This window comes from Epinephelus fuscoguttatus, linkage group LG8 (genome assembly GCF_011397635.1).
Source record: "Epinephelus fuscoguttatus linkage group LG8, E.fuscoguttatus.final_Chr_v1".
Classification (NCBI taxonomy): domain Eukaryota; kingdom Metazoa; phylum Chordata; class Actinopteri; order Perciformes; family Serranidae; genus Epinephelus; species Epinephelus fuscoguttatus.
Window position 1 is genome coordinate 15,486,906 of NC_064759.1, and position 21,579 is coordinate 15,508,484.

General features: G+C 40.7%; 1 protein-coding gene across 1 annotated transcript in view; it reads left to right on the forward strand.

The window, feature by feature from the left end:
- clcn1b (chloride channel, voltage-sensitive 1b) overlaps window positions 1–21,579 on the forward strand; it is a 44,890-nt gene that overhangs the window by 12,319 nt on the left and 10,992 nt on the right. Inside the window, exons 2-8 of the mRNA XM_049583587.1 lie at window positions 5,109–5,325; window positions 10,204–10,335; window positions 10,454–10,582; window positions 11,865–11,998; window positions 12,850–12,927; window positions 17,932–18,010; window positions 20,273–20,398. Coding sequence (XP_049439544.1) covers window positions 5,109–5,325; window positions 10,204–10,335; window positions 10,454–10,582; window positions 11,865–11,998; window positions 12,850–12,927; window positions 17,932–18,010; window positions 20,273–20,398 — 895 coding nt within the window. The remainder of the gene's footprint in view (window positions 1–5,108; window positions 5,326–10,203; window positions 10,336–10,453; window positions 10,583–11,864; window positions 11,999–12,849; window positions 12,928–17,931; window positions 18,011–20,272; window positions 20,399–21,579) is intronic.

Consider the following 21,579-nt stretch of genomic DNA (forward strand, 5'->3'; position numbering starts at 1 on the left):
AGGGTTGAGTGCACATAATGATGAGGGAATGTAGAGCTGAGGGAACAAAGGTCTGAGAGAACATATGGTTGAGGGAACATAGGGCTAAGGTGACATAGGTCTAAGGGAACATAGAGCTGATGGAACATAGGCCCGAGGGAACATATGGTTGAGGGAACATAGGGTTGAATGAACATTGGGTTAAGGGAACAAAGGGCTGAGGGAACACAAGATTGAGGTTAGACGGGTTTGAGGGAACATATGATTAACAGGACATAGGGTTTAGTAAACATAAGGATGAGGGAACATAGAGCTTAGGGTATATAGGTCTGAGGGAACATAGGGTTGAGGGAATATATGCTTGAGGGAATGTAGGGCTGAGATAACAGAAGCTTGAGGGGGCACAGAGCTGAGGAAACATAGGCCTCTAGGAACATATGGCTAAAAAAAGGGGTCTGAGTGAACATATGATTGAGGGAGCAAAGGGCTGAGGGAACATAGATCTGAGAAAACAAGGTTGAGAGAACACAGGGCTGAGGGAGCATAGGTCTGAGGGATCATATGGTTGAGGGAACATAAGGCTGCAGAGACAAGGCTGAGGAAACATAGGGTTGGGGGAACATAGTTGAGAGAACATAACATTGAGAGAACATAGGGCTGAGGAAACAGGGTGGGGAGAACATATCATTCAGGGAATGCAGGACTGAGAGAACATAAGCTTGAGAAAACACAGAGCTGAGAGATCATGTGGTTGAGGGAACATAGCGTTGACCAAAAGCTCCTCTATGACCATGACAGTGAAAAAGAGATGTGAAAGGCTGATAATGCAGGAATACACAAACAAGTCATTCATAAAACAAAAAATACTGGAGATGCTGTTGTTAAACAGTTAAAACAGAATAATATAGTTTGTAGAAATCATGACTTGTTTGACTATAATCTTGTGGTTGTCTTTTTTGTTGTGGCAGGACACAACAAAACCCACAACCAAAACTGTAATGTTAAAATAACAAATCTCTCTGTGAACAGGTTCCTCTTGTTACTGTCCCTGGTTTTGACGGCGCCTGGTGCCAGCGCCTGTTTGATGATGTTGATGGATTAGTGCTTTGGTGTTAATGTGTAGAGCAGTGGAGGTGGTGGAGGTGAGGCTGTCTGCAGTTTAGGACAGGAGACAGAACAGGAGCAGAGCTGCGACCATCATGCCAAAGACAGCTGATGAGGAACAGGTAAAGACCTGAACACCAAAGGCTTCATCTGGTCAGGTGGTGGAGGGCAGTTTTATTAATTTTCTGGTGCTGGTGACACAGTCCAGTGTTCTCCTGTTTTGTTTTGTTTTTTATCTAAACTTTACTTTAGTGGATCTGCTTGTATATTTTGATTAACTTCTCTTTTTCCAGGTATAGCTTTAATGTGTGGTTTGTGCCTGTTACATTAAATGGTGATAGATGTATATTATAAGAAGAATACTGACTATAGGATAAACAGTATATTAAACAAAAAATTCAGAAGTAGAATATCTGATGAACTAAATCAGTTCCTTGATAAATATTTTTTTGTTAATTCTAACTCCAAAACAGTTGAAAAGTGTAGTCTGTCTTTATTATGATTTATTTCACGTCAATTTATTTGCTTAAAACATGAGACATTACACAACTGGCTATCTTCAGCCAAATCACCAGAATGAATGATTTGCATTGTACATGTCTGCAAACCACAGATATTTTACATTTGTATGTTTCATATGTAGCGGATATGTTGAAACCTTGCATTTAAATTTTTAATTTATAACACTGTGGTGAACTGATGGTGACAAAAAAAACAGTTGTTAATGGTGGGGAAAAGATCATGTTTTGGCTTAAAATACCTGCTTCGTTGTCACTATCTTGGCTAAGTTTAGGCACAAAAACCGTTTATTATTTGTTGGTTTCAAAGAGTGGTCTGCTTTTTCACTGCTTAGCTGTTGTCTTGCTTTGGTCTCATACTATCCACCATCTCCTCTTCCTCCTGATGAACGTACATATAATCAGAACTATGTCACTTTGATATGTATGAAATGTACAAATGTAATGTCTTTATAGTTTGCAGAAACATACAATAACAATTTTCTTCTGGCATCCTTACTGTCAATTGTGGTCTTTATGTATTTTGAAAAACACAAATCATTTAACTCTCTGAGTCATGGCACCAATTTGAATTATATGCATGGGTACTGCTGTTTTTCAGCAGATGAGTAAAAGATTAAATTTAAATGGATCCGGTTTTATAAATGTGTAATGTGTAATACTTTTGAAAAGAAGTTGAAACCTTGATTGATTATTGTTTGTTCTATTTTGTCAAAAACTTTTTGCAAATAATTCATGTGAGGAATAACCTAAAGATAGCATTTAGAATTTTGGGGCGATTCAGGCAGGGGCGTAATTTATTGGTGGGATACAGGGGACATGTCCCCTGCACTCTTTTCGTAAGGCAGTACTGGACCCATCCACCTTTACAGTCTAAAGACTACTGTTAAATTATAAAAGATATTGAAGTTGGATTGGTGTTTGTATCTTTTAAGCTGTAGCTAATTACACAGAAAATAAATGGAGAGTATGGAAATTAGAATAACTTAAAAACTACAGAGAAATTTCAAAAATCTGTTAAAAAAAAAAATCTCTTGAAAAAGGATTGTAAATTTTAATAATTTAAGCGCCATGGGGTTTAATGAAGTTAAAATTTTATTTGAAATGTATCTCAAAAAGATTACAGAAATTTTTAGATTAAGATTTTTTTTGTTGTACATTAACATGAAAAAAGCATTTTACTTTCCACTGTACACATTTTGCCTAACTGCACCTCCTTTATTGTTTTTGTGCAAAATTTCTTAGTCAATGTGATGGCCTGGCCTGTGCCAACAAACACATTCTCACTCTGACCTCGTGACATATTGACATTTAGTCACGGACTTTCCAAGTCGACATGTGACATGCAAGGTACCCTGGGTGCGTTCTGGGACATAGTGTCAAGTTCAGCCTCTTTGATGCATTGTCTGTTTTCAAAATACACTTACGTTTTCACAGGAAATTTAATGTTTATATACAGTCTCTTTCAAACTAAATGTACTACATTAGCACAACACTGCAAATTGACTTATTTCCCCTTCAACAAAAAATGCACATGGTAACATTTTGCCAACGCACACAGTTGGATTCAGGAAATACGAACAGGGTTTGGCTTTACAATTACGGGAAGCAAACATCGGCCTCCCGGGTGACAGTCGGTGGTTGTTGGATCCATCCACCACCTCTCTTGGCTGCCCTACTCAGACTTCTGCCACCTTGACTTTTGCTGTTGTCCCGCTGTGTTTCCCCCTGACACCATCAGTCGCTGTTAAACCACAATGGCGACTGGCCGCATATCATGCCGAGGTAAAGGGACGCCTTTTTTGGAAAGAGTCTGATGCCAGAAGTCACTGCCCTTGCGCCAGATTTCGACAGCTTCGGAGTGAGACCAGGTTGTGCCAACATACCACCAAATTATCTAAAGTAAAAGTAACTTTATTCTAAAAAGGTGTCCGTGTGAAATCTGTCTGTAACAACTCTAAAAGCCTCTGGGCTCTAGATTTATAATAAATACATAATGTGATATTCATATTGCTTTGAGGTGCAGGGAATATATTAGTGCAATTTTGAACTAAATCCAAGCAACAAAGGAAAAGTTACATGAAATTAAGCACAGTAGGCACCTCCACCAAATCCAGAGTAGTTTTATTCTGCACCTTTTTGCCTGCAGGGTGAGGCAGTATATTGTTAAATGTCATCACTTTTTTTATATTGACAAATTTGAAAACTAACAAACAGTTATCCTTTACACTCATTCCTGGTGTGATCCAACTCTTCCACATCTTTTGCCTTGCCAAAAGTAGTGAACCCCAACAATGTGGCAGCCAACCAAGCTACAACAAACACATGATTTATGGAAGTAATATTCAACCAGCTCTTTGCATAATGCCAAATAATTAAAACTGAGAATAGTGTTTTGCATTTCTTTGGTGTGCTGTTATCTCAGGCTGTAAGCTGTTCGCATTACAGCATTATTGCTATGAATAACAGTTTGCAGTTTGTCATGTGTAGCGTGGTCTAAAATAACTTGCCTGATGGTTGTAGGGACATTGAATGTTTGCAAGAGCCTTTATCAGTGTAACTGTTGGCCACCTGCTATGTGTTGTCGTAATTATAAACTTCTATGTCAGTCACTTTGTCATGTGGTTGTAGTGACTCATGTATTATAGTGGACTGGATGTGTTTGTGCAGAAAATGTCACCAAAGGGCAGATTACACTGACTTGTCTGTGTCACACTGTAGTGATGTGACTATTTTGACGTCAGATGAGATTGTAGATTGTTTTTGCACTATTTATTGTATTATCGGTGGACATAATTGTGGGCAGCCTTCACTCCGGTCCTCTGGTTCTGGGCCTCATGGTTGGATGTGTCAGCTCTCCTTTCCTGTGTGAACATGAGACAGTAATGTGTGGCAGCCGGCCCTCCTCGGGATTTAGCTTCTTGCTTTGCTGTGTGGTGGGATGCATGTGATCTGCAGGTTTCAGTTGCACACCATGGCTGCACCTGGATCTGCAGTATTTTACAGCTTCTATGGTTTTAACAAGAGCGGTGCAAAGTGATCACACTGGATTATAAGGTGTCGTGTTTTCTGTGTGTGTGTGTGTGTGGTTAGTGTAAAGCACACACACACAGTCGGAAGGGGAAGATGTGGAATGTCCTCTCTTCCAGGATCTCTTCCTCAGGCTCCTCTCCAGCCTCCTCTCAGGGAGGGGGTTTTTCCGATCTCTATGCCCGTTTTGTCTATTTCTGTCTGTCAGGGGTATTCAGGTTGGTGTGTATCCCTTACACACACGCCGCACATTCCCCATCTCTTTCTCGTTATCTCAAGAGTCTTCGCACTGGATCTAGTTTTATCCTTCACCCAAGTCTCAGTTGTCAGAGGTATTTCTCCTCCTCTTCACTCTCCTTTTCCCCCTCTCCCCCTCCTTTTCCTATATGTTGTTGTCCTTCCCTGCAATCCTGAGCAAACACAATTTCTTTTTATTCTTTGTGTCAGTGATTGTCAGTGTGTCCCCTCGGTTTTCAGCTGTACGGTGAGTACAGGGAGCAGCTGGGAAACTTTGCCCGACGGGAGGCTGCCCGTTTGCTGACAGAGAGACAATGGAAGAGACAGGCAGGGGACAACACCACGGGCCGCAAAGGGCACGGCCGGCGGCATCATCTTCATCACCCTGCGGCCTTGGAGTCGCATCACAGCCACGCCTCTTCTACCAAGAAGCCTCGTCCCTACTCCAAATGCCAAGGTGATCAGCGGGAATGAGTTATTCTACTCAGGCACACACATTCAAACACTTCACAAAAGGGATTCTATAAAGATGCAAACTGTGGCGAGAGTTTCCATGGTCATGCTTTAGTGGTTGCCATGACACCAAATGTGGTAACCAGGAAACAGAGATGGAAATCAACAAAATACCTTAACTGAATACAAATTTGAAGTACTGGCACTGCACTTCAGTTTTTTATTTTTTGTTTAACTTTTATCACACTGCGTTCTGAAGAGATCAGTGTTTATCTGACGGCTTCAGTTACTGGATACTTTGCACTTTATGATTTTACATGCAACACGATGAGCTCATAAAATATGATGCACTGCTGTAGTTTAATTAGGCTGCCGCGCAGAACATGAGGCGGTTGGACTGGTCAGGATTTTAGGCAATCTGAGGTCATGGTTCTCTTAAGGTAAAGTTTGTCTCAAATTTAGAAATACATATATTTCCTCTTACCTGTAGTGCTCAGTCTAGATTGTTTTGGTGTGAGTTGCAGAGTGTTGGACATATCAGCTGTAGAGATGTCTACCTTCTCTCCAGTATAATGGAGCTAGATGGCACTCACTTTGTGGTGCTCAGAGCGCAGTTACTCAAGATAATCCACAGACCTTGTTGTGAGCAGTTTCTTACTACTGAAATACACCCATCAACCGTATCACTGCACAAAAGCAAGTGTGCATCTATTGCCGGCTGACCTAGCACCACTGAGGTACTGAATGTTACCGCTCAGCCAAGGAGGACGCCATTAATGTTCATATCGCGCTGTTACCAGCATGAGCCTCTTGTCCATGAGTAGATGCACGCTTCCTTCTGCGCAGCGTTATGGTTTTTCAGATGTAGTTTGGTTGAGAGAGAATAATTCCATGGACGAGAGGCTCATAACAGCCCGAGATGTCAACATCTACTGCTACCTCACCTAGCACTGCTGAGTTAGCTAACTTTACAGCTAAGCCGAGGACAAAGCTGTTAATGTCTGCACCTCACGCTGTCACAAACACAAACCTCTCATCCACAACAAGATGCTCACTTCCTTCTGAGCTGTAATACGATTGGAGGGTGTAGTATGGTTGAGAGGAAATAGTTCCTACATGAAACTGCTGACAACAAGGTCTGTGGATTGTCTTGAGTAACGGGGACATTGCTGTACTTTGAGCACCACAAGCTGAGTGCCATCTAGTTCCATTATATTGGAGAGAAGGCAGACATCTCTACAGCTGATATCTCCAACACTCTGCAACTCACACCAAAACACTCTAGACTGATAAATAGCTCCACGGGTGAGAGGAAACATATGTTGTTTTGATTTTAGGGTGAACTGTGACTTTAATGTACCCCATCCATACTTAAAAAACAAAGTGTCTAAAATTTATTAGTTGGACTTTTCATATTTTATTAATCAGTCAGCTTTTCAGTTACATTTTCATTTTTCTTTTAAGTTTTCTCCACCCAGCTGGAATAAAAATCCTCAGGAGAAATACTGAATGCTGAATACATATCTATTTATTCATGTCAGTCAATATATCGAGTTTAAAACACACTGCAGTCTGCATTTCAAATTCCCAGCATATAGATGAGAATGCTGCTGTAGAAAGTTGTAGTTTGTAGAAAGTAAACTTTTCGCTAAATTACCAAAAACCAGAAGACATGACCTCAGTCAGTGATGAAATATAACTAAGTGCATTTATCCCAGCACAGTACTTAAATACACATAAAGGCAAATGCCTTTCAATAATGTACTTTTTACTCTACTCCATTTACAGCCACTGTGATTTTTCAGATTAAGACTTCACATTAATAAATATAGGTGTAAAAAATATGCTGCATTGTAACATATTTTACTACTCATACATTCATAAATCAGCAATATTAATCAAATGCTATATTATATTAATAATATGTCACTTAAATTCAGCAATTTTCCCCATTGTATGCTTTTATTTTTGATACTTTAACACAACACTTATATACTATTACAAAAGTAATGTTCTCAATATAAAAATTTTACTTTAAATTGACTGTTTTCATAGTGTTGTATTGCTACTTTTACCAAGGTATAAGACATAAATACCTTTCCACCACTGACCTCAGTGTACTTAATGGTAATGACAAGCCTGCTTTGACTATCAGCAATAAAATATTTTTTAATTCATCATCTGCGTCAAGTTAATGCTCTGGAAAATGGATGGTCTTAATATTGTGATCACCTGTGCAATCTAATGCAGACCTGACACCTTTTACTACTGAACTGTTATACAGTGTATTGTTCTGTTTATGCTGACACTGTGTCAGACAGAGGTTCAGTCAGTGGTGTTCATGCTATTTTGTTACACATCACATGAACACATTATGACTCACTGGTACCTTGTCTGAGGATTCACTGCATTACATATTGCAAGTTTACCTAAAGCAGCACTCTACTGATTTTGCAGAGTCACTTTACTGTACCAGTCACAGGGAGTAAAAAGCCTCTGAAGGTGTTAGATAACATCTGTGGTCACTCTGTGGGAGCCTTGTCAAGTGTGAGAAAATGACTCGACTGATATCACTTAAGTAATTTACTGTCTGCAGAGGAACAAATTCAGTGTCAAAATATTCTAGACTGCTGCTTCTAGACTACAACACACAGCCTGTATTATAAACTGGGTGTGGGAAGTTTGAGAGACATAGACCGGAAACTCTAGTAATTAAGTTGCATTATGGGAAGTGTAGGATCCAGTACTTCTGAGCCTGACCCATAGGAGGGGTGAGATAGGCTACTGCTTTACCTCAGTGAATGTTTTAAATACATATCTCTGTCTACCACCAGCAGTGGTGAGGGAAGAAGCCAACCCTTTTCTCAAGTTAAAGTACTAAAACAACACATTAAAAATACTCCTATACAAGTAAAAGTCCTGTATTGACAATGTCACTTCAGAAAAACTATGTAAGTATAATCAGAAAAAAATTACATAAAGTATTAAAAGTACTAAATGAAGAAAAATGTCCCTTGTGACTGTTATTCTATTGCATAATATATAATTTGATTATTATTGCTCATGCATTCACATATACAATGTTTGTTTTGTCCAGTCACTAGTATAAAATTCAATATGATTAAACATAAAAATTATTAAAAAGAAAATCAATATTTCCTCACATTTGTAAAGTTGGAACCGTGACTTGTTTTAAATGAAAAATGACGGAAACCATCGAAATAGTTCCTGATGACTTTTCTGTTAATTGACTAATTGTTTCAGCTGTTCCTGTATGAACTGTTGAGGAGTTAAATTTTTGGTTTAATTTTGTAAACTCTTCATATGGTTTCTGTGCAAAAATCTTAATGTGAAATTCAGAGCACACGTGTTGACTGGACACGGTTCTCATCGTGGTCTTTAGACGCTTTGCTTAACTAAAGACTGATGACTTTCTCCCTGATTTTGTGTTTAGATCGGTGGATACAATTTCAGAGTTTAAAAAACTCCCTACGTTGCAGAACCAATAGTAAATCTGCAGGGCGGTCCCTCGGTGGCTCGCTGAACTCTTGTGCTTGTAAACATGGTCCCACTAGAAACACGTGTAGCGGTGCACAAACATTACTATTTCTGTGTGCACGTTTAGCTGGGCTAACCGTTAGCTGTTAGCCCTGTTAGCCGTTAGCAGTGTCTGTAATAGGTAATAACTCATTAAACGGTCTGTGAAAAAAATATATTTTCCAGCGGATATCTTAGTTAAATATGATTGAGCTAGCAAAGCAGTTTTGTGTTGCTATGTGTGGTATTTATTCAGTTTTGGGAAATCACGATGTCTAGAAAGCACCAGTAGCTGCAGCTGACACGGACAGCTAACACCAGCAGCAAAGCTAACAACAGGACGTCATCTGTTAAAAGCCTCCCGCTGTCGGATACGACATGAAACTACTCCAGTTAGCTCAATAATGTTGTAACTAAGACATCCGCTGGAAAAAAAAATTTCTTCACGGATGATCACACGTTTGATAAAACAGAGTTAAATCTCTCGGCATCCATTTTCAAGCTCTCTGTGTGTTTGTTTCCTTGCGGACGAGAAAAGGGGGAGCGCACATTTCCGAGAAGGCGTGTCCTTTTCAAAAATGCAAGAGGCGTTGCTTTGTTAAACACACTTTAGAAAGGAGTGTCCCCAGACTATCAGAAGGCGGAGATCTCTGATTGTCTGGTGGAGAGACTACAACTGTGCTGACAGAGCTAACGGTGTTAACCAGGGGGAAACTGGAGAGTGGGCCCTAAGACGCCATTCCATTGATGGCTGTAGCCACCGTATGACCATAAAGTGGCGGTAATGAGCTAGCCAGATACTCACATACACTAACATGCAAGCTCGCCTGGACCAGTTTACCATTAACAAATCACAGAGATACTCAGATTGTAAAGTAACTAAAGCTGTCAGACAAATGTAGTGGAATAAAAAGTACAATATTTCCCGCTAAGATGTAGTGGATTATAATTTCAAGGCGGCATGAAAAGAAAACTCTCAGGTAAAGTACAAGTACTTTAAATGTGCACTGAAGTACAGTACTTGAGTAAATATACTTAGTTACATTCCACCACTGACTAAGTGTACATTTTTTTGTGATTTAAACTCTTATGTATGTGTTTCTTTGAAGAAAACTTTTATTCCAGAGAGAAGAAACACATCAATCTGTAAATGTCAAAGAAAGCACAAACCATTGTGATCATTCTGTACTGACATTACATGTGCTGTTATGATGAACAACAGCATCATCGCTGTACCCGTGATCACACTGAATGATTCCCACTGATACAATAACTAACTGTCAGTAATTAAATCGAGTGATGAATGGATTATAGGTGAATGATTAATGTGATCTCTCTGTCGCAGATTTTTTTGCTCGTGTGCGGCGGTACATAGTGACCAAGATGGGGGAGGACTGGATATTCCTGGTTCTCCTGGGGCTGACTATGGCTCTGGTCAGCTGGAGTATGGACTACGCCAGTGCCAAGAGTCTGCAAGGTACCACAGGCCAAAGCCTTAGAGATTATTACTGTCAAATCAACACAAGATTTTGTCTGTAATTATTCGAACTGTTTTATGTCCTCTTCTCTCTCGCTGTTGTTTTTCTGTCTTTCAGCCTACAAGTGGATGCACGGGGAGCTTAAGGGCAACGTGGCACTCCAGTACCTCGCTTGGGTTACGTATCCCATGATCCTTGTCATGTTCGCCTCGCTCTTTTGTCACCTGGTTTCCCCGCAGGCCATCGGTAAGCTCTCCATCACCTGTCAGCCTGTCTTATCCTCTCTCAGCACCTGTTTCTTTTTACCTCTTTTTCACCTCCTACTGTCTGTTTTCCTGCTGCAAGAGAGTGGCATTATAACCACTCTTTATTTATTCACTGCACCCATCATCCTTAAGTCTCTGTCACCATGCTTTCTTGCTTTATTTTTTTATGCCCCCATACTGGCAATAGCTGTGAGGCATTATGTTTACAGGTTGTCCATCTGTCTCAATCTTGGGAACACGATATCTCAAGAATGCCTTAATTCACAAACGTCGACTTGGACTCAAGGATGAACTGATTAGATTCTGGTGGTCAAAGGTCAAGGTCACTGTGACCTTTCATCTGTCCTATTCTTGTAAACGCGATATCTCAAGAAGGCACACTCACTCCGACCTCGTCACATATTGACATTTGGTCATGGACCTTCCACGTCCATGTACAACGTGAAGGCACCCTGGGTGCTTTGGTTGTTGACGTTCTGGGACGCTATGTGAAGTTCTGCCTGTCATGCATTGTCTTCTTTCAAAATACACTTCCGTTTTCTCAGGAAATTTGCCGTTTACAAACAGTGTCCGTCAAAATAAACAGACTACATCACTACAACAACACAAATTGACTTTTTTTTTCCTCCATCAACTAATGCAATGCAATTCCCCCTGACGCCGCAGAGTGCTGTTAAACTATAACGACGACCAGTCACAAATCATGCTGACATCAAAAGATGGCTTATTTTTTGTCAGTGTCTGACGCCACAGGTCACTGCCCAAGTGCTGGATTTTAACAAGTTTGGAGTGAGACAGGGCTGGGACAAACATCCACTTAGTCTTAATGATGAACTAATTTGATTTTGGTAATCAAAGGTCACTATGACCTCAAAAAACACATTTTTGGGCATAACTCAAAAATTCATACATTAACTGTGACAAAATTTCACACAGATGTCTAATAGGATAAAATGAATTACATTTTTTATCTAAAGGTCAAGGTCAGCTTCACTGTTACATCATTATGTTCTGCAAAATGAAATGAACTGTCCATTTTTCAACATCATAACTCAGGAACAGAATGGGAGACGTGTTGAGACACTGAATTGGTGACACTAATTTTGGGGGCTCATCTTGAAACTGTGCTGATTGTTTAGATCTTCTGTGCTGTCGGGTTGAAGATTGTGTGAAGCATCCGTGTTTTAGGATTTGTAGCTACTTTGCAGCAACATCTATATTTGAAGCATTGGTAACTGTCATGGTTATCTTTTTTTTAACAGGTTCTGGTATTCCTGAGCTGAAAACCATCCTGAGAGGTGTAGTGCTGAAGGAGTATCTGACCCTCAAAGCCTTCGTAGCTAAAGTTGTCGGGCTGACTGCAGGCCTGGGAAGTGGCATGCCAGTAGGCAAGGAGGTAAAGAAACCCCCTTTCATTCAACACACTCGTCAGAAAAAGTGTTGGCATTGGACATTCCTGCAAAACATGGATATGTGACATTTGTACATTATTATGTAGAGAATATATTTAAACTTTATGTTCCTTTGCATTTCAACAAAGCTGCAGTTAACAACTTGGTTATGGTTAGGAAAAAATCATATTTTCTCAGTAAGACAACTACTTTTCATGGCACAATCCTGGTGGCTAAAAAATTGCTGGAAACACACCAACAGGTCGCTAAACACAACCAGTTTTGTTGTTTGTTAGTTTTCAGCAGTCTGCATCTTCTCACCTTGGTGTTGTGCCGTCCACCATCCCCTCCACCTCCCAGTGACATAGTCAGCTCATGTACTATGTCACTTTAAGAACGTTGGCATGAAACGTACACATGTTCATGTTCAATGCCAACATTTTTTCTGGTGACTTGGCTATTTCGTGTCTTTACTCTGTGTTGTCCTCTGTATCTATCACCATCGACCCTCCATTGATCCAACATAACTATCATCACCCCCTTCCTTTTTTTTCCCTCTCGCCATCACTCTATCTGCTCTTTTCCCAAGCTTGTAGGATAATAAATCATCTTCTGTCATGTTTTTCCTCTCTCTCCTCTCTCATGGGATTGAAGCAAATTATTCCTCAGCACAGGAGTACATTCATTTTCCCCCGTTACAATAGCAGGGCAACTGTCACATCCAGCAATTATAAAGTGATTTATCTGTTGTGATTCAACATGTCCCAGTTCGGACTCCCTGTTTTACAGAAACAGTCAGTGTCCGGGTAAATAACATTACATAACGCTCATCTGTGTCATTTCATGTCATTTCCAGGGTCCATTTGTCCACATCGCCAGTATCTGTGCTGCAGTGCTGAGTCGATTCATGTCCATCTTCTCTGGAGTCTATGAGGTAAGCCGAGGCCCTGATTGAATCAGACTACATTACCCATAATCCCCATCACCTCAGTGACCACAGTTAATGTGTGTGGAATGCAGTTTTTCCATGATAACTTGCTTTGATGTTGTCTTTGGTATAATTACTGGGTTCCCACAGGTCCTTAAAAATCTTTATTTTCTGATTTGAGAAAATCACAACTTCATCGCCAGAATAAATGTTGGCACTGTATATTTCTGCAAATCACAGATGTGTGATATCACATTTGTGTGTTATTATGTGGCTGATATGCTGCTCCTGACCAGGCTCAAGGAGTCTGTCAGACTGACAATCAGCATTTCAGCCGATTCTAAGTTGACAAAAACTATAACATTAGATCTGCTAAATAAGCGTAGACTGTAAAGAAGTAATGGACGTAGCCACAGTGACGTCACCAATTAGTTTGTGGACCCCTGTTTTGAATTTTTGTAACCAGAAGTGATCATACTTAGATGAGAGAGTGGAGCTGAGGAGCAGCGAGGGGTTGATCTGGCTCATATACAGTAGACTGTGGTGACACCTCACAGACAGCCCGTCACTCAAACTGGCCCCGCCCTTAAAGGCATACTATGCAGGATTTTTCCTAAAAAAAAACATAAAAGCACACAGTAATCGGACTCACACAAAAGTAATTCCTCTCAGTTATCACTTAGGTCCCACAAGCAGTGTGTGTGTTGGTGTCTGTATCTGCAGAGAACCCGTCCTCTGTCTGTATTTCCTCATTTTCTTCTTATTTTGCTTTGTTTGGAATGTTTCTGGATGACAGCTTTTGGGTAATGGTTTGTAGCCCCCAGCCAATAGCAGCATGAGGTTGGGACATTACGTAAACATAGCAAGTTACGCTGGGTTCACACTGGACGTGGAAGCGCCCTGATTTGTTATTTGTAGCGCAGTCACCTGGCCGTTCACACCAGAAACACATTGCTCTGCACCGGTCAGCAAGTGATTCTGTTCTCTGCTCTGTTCAAGCTGTGTCTTGGTCTGCTTCTGTATGTGTGTGTCTCTCTGTATGTGCTTGTGTGTGTTTAAGTGAGTGGTTCTGCTTGCCTCTTTCTCTCTGTTTAGACACAACTGACAAACACGTTGAAGCGTGAGATGCATCCTCAATCATTTATCATATTTAATACACAACAAATATCGTCTGCAGTACTTTTCAGTGTGTTTTCTTGCCAGATTTGCTCACAGCTTGTGGAAAAATTAGACCAGATACTGGAACTATTGCTGCATATCACGAGCCAGCCAAAGTGCTCAGTGCTGCACTGCGCCGCGTCCAATGTGAACAGCCCAATCGCTTAACGAAAGCAAGCATGCAGCACTTCCACGTTCAATGTGAACCAAGCGTTACACTGCTGTCTCCATCTCTCTCCTCTGCTCTGTGGATGCGAGCTGCAGGTCCGTGCGTCTGTTTGATTGAGCCACACACACACACACACACAGAGCAGAGAAGCCAAGCGGACAGGATGAAGCATGTGCTTCAGCTGAATTCACACAAAACTGGCAATGCAGCAGCTTCTTGCAAGGAGGTGTGGAGATTTGGGCGTGTTTATTTGCACTTTAGCACATTACATCCATGAAATGAAATGAAAATAATGTTATATTTCTTTAATTCACTGAGCAGCTCCCTCTCTTAAATGACAAATCCTGCATAGTATTCCTTTAATTATGCGTAAATTTAAGCTTTAATAAAATATCAAACGGTGAGTTACATAGAAATTCACCCCCTGCAAAGTTGTCATGAATGTTGAAATTATCTCTACAGACTAAAACCGTTTTTTATTCCAGGCTGTAAACATGTTTATTTCTGCTGTAAAGTTGTGCATTTTAACATGGGGTCTATGAGGTTTGACTCACTTATGGAGCCAGCCTCAAGTGGTCATTTAAGGAACTGCAGTTCTTGCCACTTCTGCATTGGCATTATTTTTTAGCCCTGCAGGTTGCTGCTTGTAAACCATTATCATTGTGCATGTTAGCATGCTGATGTTAGCATTTAGCTCAAAGCACTACTGTTAGCCTACTGTATATACAGTTTCACAGAGCTGCATGGCTGCAGACTCTTAGTCTCGATTTAAAACTGACTGGATGACCTTGAAAATATTATACATAGTCCTTCTGTTCTTTCACTTTTTAATGATTTTTGTCTTCATAGTTTCACTTGACAAGGTCTTACATTTCAATAGCGTTGGCCAAGCATGCCAATTTATGCTTAAAATTGGTGAAGAGAAAGTGGGAACCCTGTGACTGTTGTCCTCTCCCATCTGTCTCTCCCCGCCCAGCCCACGCCCTCCCCTCCCTGTTCCTCTTGTGTCTTTGTTTTGGCTCGCCCCCTCGCACCTCGTCTGTGTTTGTGTCTCACTGTATTAATAGTGTGATGGCAATGTCTGGCATGTGTATTAACAGTGACCTCCCATATCCCTGTCTCCCTCTTTCCCTGCTCCCTCTATCTCCACCTCCCCTCTGCTTTCTCATTCATCCCCACTTGTCTGTGACCCTTAACCTCAGAATGGCACCCATAACCAGGACCTGTTGGTGTGTGCGTGTGCTGTGGGAGTGGCCACCTGTTTCGCTGCCCCCGTGGGAGGCAAGTCCCCCGCCAAGGCCTCGCTCAGGCACAGGTCTCCAGTCTCCGGTCAGCTTTATCCTCCTGAAATAACATCAGCAACACAACTGTGGAGGTTAAATCTGACCTCAGACCAGTACCCTGTGTTATTATGATGAATACAACTGAATGAATATTCAAACATGTGGATCAACCTGTCAGTAATACTGTAGATGGGCCAGGGATTGTAAGGGTCTGTCTACTTTAAAGGAATAGTTCAGCATTTTGGGAGATACACTTACGACAAGATCCACACAGCTGGAGCCTATCCCAGCTGACATTGGGCGAGAGGCAGAGTACACCCTGGACAGGTCACCAGACTATCGCAGGGCATGTTGAGTATTATAATTCCACAAAATTTGGTTTAGTTGTTATTACCTGACACGCTTAGGCCTCCATACTTAATATGTGGAACATCTGATACTTAGTTTCTGTACCCCTACATTAACTTTTTGGGGTACCTCACCTATAGGGATGTCTCCTACTTTGGCTCTCCCCTTTTGCTGTTGTGCTCCGTGGGAGAGGAATAAATGGAGATCGCCTCCTAGGATATCCACAGGGCATCTTTATATCTACACGCAAACATCACTAGAGTTCACCGGTTACATACAGACCCTACACGGTAGCCTAGGCACGTGGCCTACACCTTTGTGAGCATTTATACTTGTGAGGTGGTGAGTCTGTGACACCTCCAAAACACTAGTCGGCGATGGCGTGTTTGTAAAGTGCTGTAAAGTTTGGTTGATTCAAATCACACCCAAAACACACACTAAACATCGCTTAATACAGTTTCTAACACAAATACACAAATCAGCTTCATTATAACAGTATAGCAGTGTTCACAGATAAAGCATGTGTCTTTTGCTGGACACATTTTCCCCACAAATACAACATGCTAACGTTATTAGTGCAAGTCGGCATTTTACATTGTATAAATTAGCCTACTGATGAGCAGAGATTTCCTCTTCTCATATAAAACCAGAACAACAGCAACATTTAACAAAGGTAACGTTACAAGATCTGGCTTCATTACAACTCACAAAGTTCACTAACAAAACAACTGTCAGATACTAAACATGTTTTCCAAACAAGTACAACATGCTAACGTTATTAGCACAAGCCTATGGCATTTTACATTGTATAAATTAACCTAGCAGCTAGTGAACTTCTCCTTCTCTCATATAAAACCAGGGACAACAGCAACATTTATAACGTGACAGAATTCAGCTCCATTATAGCTTAAGTTCACTGACAAAACAACTGTCTTATGCTAAACACATTTTCCAAACAAGTACAACATGCTAACGTTATTAGCACAATTGTATAGATTAGCCTAGCGACGAGCTGAGATTTCCTCTGCTCATATGAATCCTGAAGTATAAATCGCTGAAGGATAAATCACACACAAGACTTAAATGCTATTTTTGTTGGAGGCCTTATTGTCTTCACAATTTATTGTTTCTTATCTGTGAAATTAAAGTAAATCAACTTTCATCAAGCTACGGTGTAAGGTACGACGTAGGCTCTAAGCCGACTCAGAGCCTACATCATAGGTACGCCGTTGATTGGACGCAGAAGTATAAATCCCGTATTATTTGAGAAAGGAAAACAAATTCCTGTATTTCCCAAAATGTCAAACTATTCCCTTGAAACTGACCTCAGACCAGTGTCTGGCATCGGCAGTTGTGAATTCAAAGTGAATGAATACTTGTGCAGATTAACTTGCAACACATGAGCCTTGAATTATACGGTTCCTTCTGCTATCAGGCCTTTTCTGCATCACAGCCCTTTTTTTTTTAATAAATCAAAGATATAAAGAATAAATTCTTAATATATTCATAATAAGCTCCCCGGCTCAAATTGTGATTTAGTCAAGTTTTACTGTATAGAATCATATAATTCAAGGTCATAAATGAATGGAAACATTTCGTGTCTGCTACGTTTCATTTTCAGTTTGCAATCAGTTGCAGGAATTTGTCTCAAAGGATGATGTGACCACTCAGTTTGTTTCCTGATTGCCTCCTCTAACTCTGATTACTCTCTTTGGCATGTGCGTCTTCTTCTTTATATTCTCCTGATGTGTTTTTTCCTCCTTATTTATTACTTTTATAAACCACACTCCAGTGAGCATTATTTATTCACTTTATTCCATTTTGCTTTCCCTCTGTCAATTCTCCCCCCGTGGTTCCCCCGTCCTGTCCTCTCCACCTTGATCTTTTATTCTCTCTTTATCCAACTCACTCTCCTGTCTTTCTGTCTACGCTCTCGTTCCTCGTCACCTTCATTTTCCCCCTTCATCATCTCACGCCTTTCATCCCTCATTGTCACTCTCAACTCTTTATTTCCCTCTTGTTTTTTTCCCTCTCTGTTTTCTGTGTCAGTAGAACCCTTATGGTTACACAGATATTCTGACTGTTGGCTGTGCCGTGGGGGTGGGATGCTGTTTCGGCACTCCTCTAGGAGGTACTGTACAACTTGCACACGGCCTCATACAACCAAAACTACTGCACCAAACATCCCCCTGTACTGGATCAATACTATACCAGCTGAGATGAGTCAGAAGCACAGGGTGTCGAAAATTAGCCAGTATTGAAAGTCAGCAGATTTTTTAAATTTTCTTTGTTAAAATCTTACCTGATTTAATTGCCTTAATAGCCTTTTTGATAAAGATCCCTTAAATTTATTGTGAACGAGATACATACTGAGCCAAGATGAATTTTTCAGTGCTCCCTGGTGGCAAAAATTGTAATGCCCATAATTATGGTTTCTTAATTATTATTTCTAACATTGCACAAAAGTCTACAAAACATCCCTCAATGTGCAAAAGCCAAAAAAAAAAACATTAAAAGGTATACTATGCAGGAATTGTTGTAACAACTGGTAAACCAGGTGAGAGTGGACTCGAGTGGACTAGAGACAGTTCAGGAAAAATAACACAGTCTTTATTTGTCAAAAGGTCGGTTTGGAACACAGAAGGAATATCAGCAAACAAATCTCATAGGGATGAGGCAGAGGCAGAGTCAGTCAGGCTATATAAAAAAGTGCACTGAGAGAAAACAAGACACACACTTAACACTCTGGTGAGGGGAAGGATAACGAGACACAGGTGAGGCTAATCAGGGCGGGACAGACAATCAGACACAGGTGAAGTCATCAAAAGGGAGGGGAAACACACAGGGGCAGGAAGTGAAGTGATCTGAAACAAGAGATCACTTCATTTCATTGTTTCCTGTTTTTCAGAGTAAAACAGGAAACAATGTGAATGAATGAAATAAAAAACATAACCTGAGAAACTTGAGCTGTGACAATTGTTGGTTACTGTCTGTAAACAATATCGCAGGTGAAAGTGAAAGTGAAAGCCAACCCCAGACTCACTTTCTTTTGCTATATTTGCATAGGGATTTTTTGGCCTTGTGTCAGCGATTTTTGTAGTTCCTCTTGGATTTGTGCTGCTTACATTCTGGCACCCGGTCCCTACTTTATTAGTCCCTGATCAGACAGAGCACATATTCCAGGTTGTAAAATCTGAGGCGCACCGTATTGATCAGATTTTTGTAGGTATTTTAGTGTAAAGCAAACTTACACATAACTTAAAATCTGCATTCAAAAGAGACAGGCAAAGGGCACCTGCTCTGGCTCTGATTGAGGGTGAGAGATTGTTCCTAAGTAATACATTGGTCAGAGAGAAACGGCAATCCATGCAGGTATATGAGGCCCTCAGGAAGAGAGGAAATCACATGGAGTACCACCAGCTGGTCCGGGAGCTTTGCCTGGATGAGGGTCAGTTCAATAAAGTTAGCATGAAGCGTTAGTATAAAGCAAACCACGTAGGGTTTTATTGCCACCACAAAGGCCTGTCTCTCAATTAATCTGATTGGACACTGAGAAAAAATGGTAATGCATGATGGCATGTAGTGCACTCCTGCAAAAACATTAGGTGCAGAGAGCGGAGACACAAGACGCTAAAGCAACGAGCAAAACACTTCACTTTCGTTGAAAACCGCTACAAAAAGCTGCCCCAGTCAGTCACACTCTGTCTGATCAGGGCCTCATAAAGTCATCACCTCACCTGCATGCTGTGCCCAAGAACATCAAGGACACAAAAACAAGAAGAAAATAAGAAAATACAGGCAGAGGGCAGAGTCTCTGCAGATATATACACCACGACACACTACGAGTGGGTCATAAGCGGAGATAGAGAGGGATTACTTCTGTTTGAGTCTTTAAATTGTTTTATTTTTAGGTAAATCCTGCATAGTATACCTTTAGGTAGCTTGTTTTCAATCACCACAGAAAGAGAAAATACAGTAATTACATATTTTTGGTCCTGAAATATAATTTTTCCATTTTTGTCTTCATTTCAGCTGTTTTCATCTTGTTCATAATAATTTTTCTGATGTTTATTTTATTACTCTACATGCTGATTATGCCCGTGTGTGTGTGTGTGTGTGTGTGTGTGTGTGTTTGATTGAGTTATAGTGCGTGTGTGTTCGCTCCCTGTGGTTCTCCTGTTGTGTATAATTACACCCTCAGCTTCAAGTGTTTTTGGACTCATTCTGCTTATTTAACTAATTTCTGTCTCTGTCTGTCTCTCTGTCTCCCCCTTCCCTGTTCCTCTCACACTCCTCTCCTCCTCCTCCCTTATTTCTCACACTGTCCATCCTATTTAAACCCTCCTCTCGCTCTCTGTCCGTCCTCCCCTCTCCCCCCCTTCACCACCACCAGGGGTGTTGTTCAGTATTGAGGTCACGTCTACCTACTTTGCGGTGAGGAATTACTGGCGGGGATATTTTGCTGCCACATTCAGCGCCTTCATATTCAGGGTGCTCTCTGTTTGGAACAAGGATGCTGGTGAGAAGCAGAGCAGACACACACTTAACACACACACACACCCACACATACACTTACACACGCAGTTGTAAAAGACTGCTGAGCTGGCGCTTTATGGAAAGCAGCTGACTGTGACAGCTAAGTAATATTTGCTTCTTTAGATAAACCAGAAATGTTTCAAGTCATCACCTACAGAATATTTCACAATCCAGCAGCACCATAGGAGGAAAATACTCACAACATGCCTTTAAGTCCCCACACCCTATCTCTGCCTTTATTTCATTTATTATGTCAACTTTTGGCAGTTTAATAATGAATGTTTTCTGAATGTGAAGTGTTATATATGAGATAAAACTCACAGAAGGAAGTCTGTCGGATTGTTTCTTAAATTCAAACTCTTATTCAACCAGACAGTCATCTAATATTCATCTTCCCAAGCATCTTTCAAGCAGAGGTCAGATGTCAAATTTAATTTCTGACAGTTTATATTAATGTTTTCCAAAAAAGTAGTTTTATAAAGATGATACATGTCACTGAGGGAAAGACGGAGCTCTCATCAGCTGTGGTTTTCTTTTTAGTCACAGCAGGCGGTGAGAAGGCTCTGATACATCCACTGTACTCTGCTCAGCACCCAACAGACAAAGTTAGCGACTAGCGGGTGAACATATTGGAGCATTTAGCAGCTAAAGAGCCAGATATTTCTCTCAGGAGGTTGGTGGAGACCCAAATAGAGTTAAAAGAGTTAATATTTAATAATGATTCATTAGATGTACACTAGCACCACTCCAATGGAATGATAATAAGTACAGTGTTGCCCCGTGTTTGTTAATCTGTTCACCATATCAAATCAAATGATAACAGTATGTCAGAGTTGCGTTCACAGCTTGTATGCACTGCCCTCTGAGTAACCAAAAAATGAGTGCAGTTTTAACCATTCAGAATCAAATGTTCCAAACACAAAAAAATGTTGTAGTGGTGGATTCTACTCTAAATGCACTCATAAATCAGTTAAAAATGATAAAAAAAATACTTCACTGTGTGTTCTTTTTCTGTTTATTGTAATGGATGGAGAGTCTGAAAGCAAGTGGCCATCTAATAGGTGGTGCAAGATGACAGCAATCATAGATCTAGACATCCTAGAAAAGTTATGTAAATTGGAATGGATAGGGGATCTGAACGGGTTAAGTTAAAGTAATTATTTT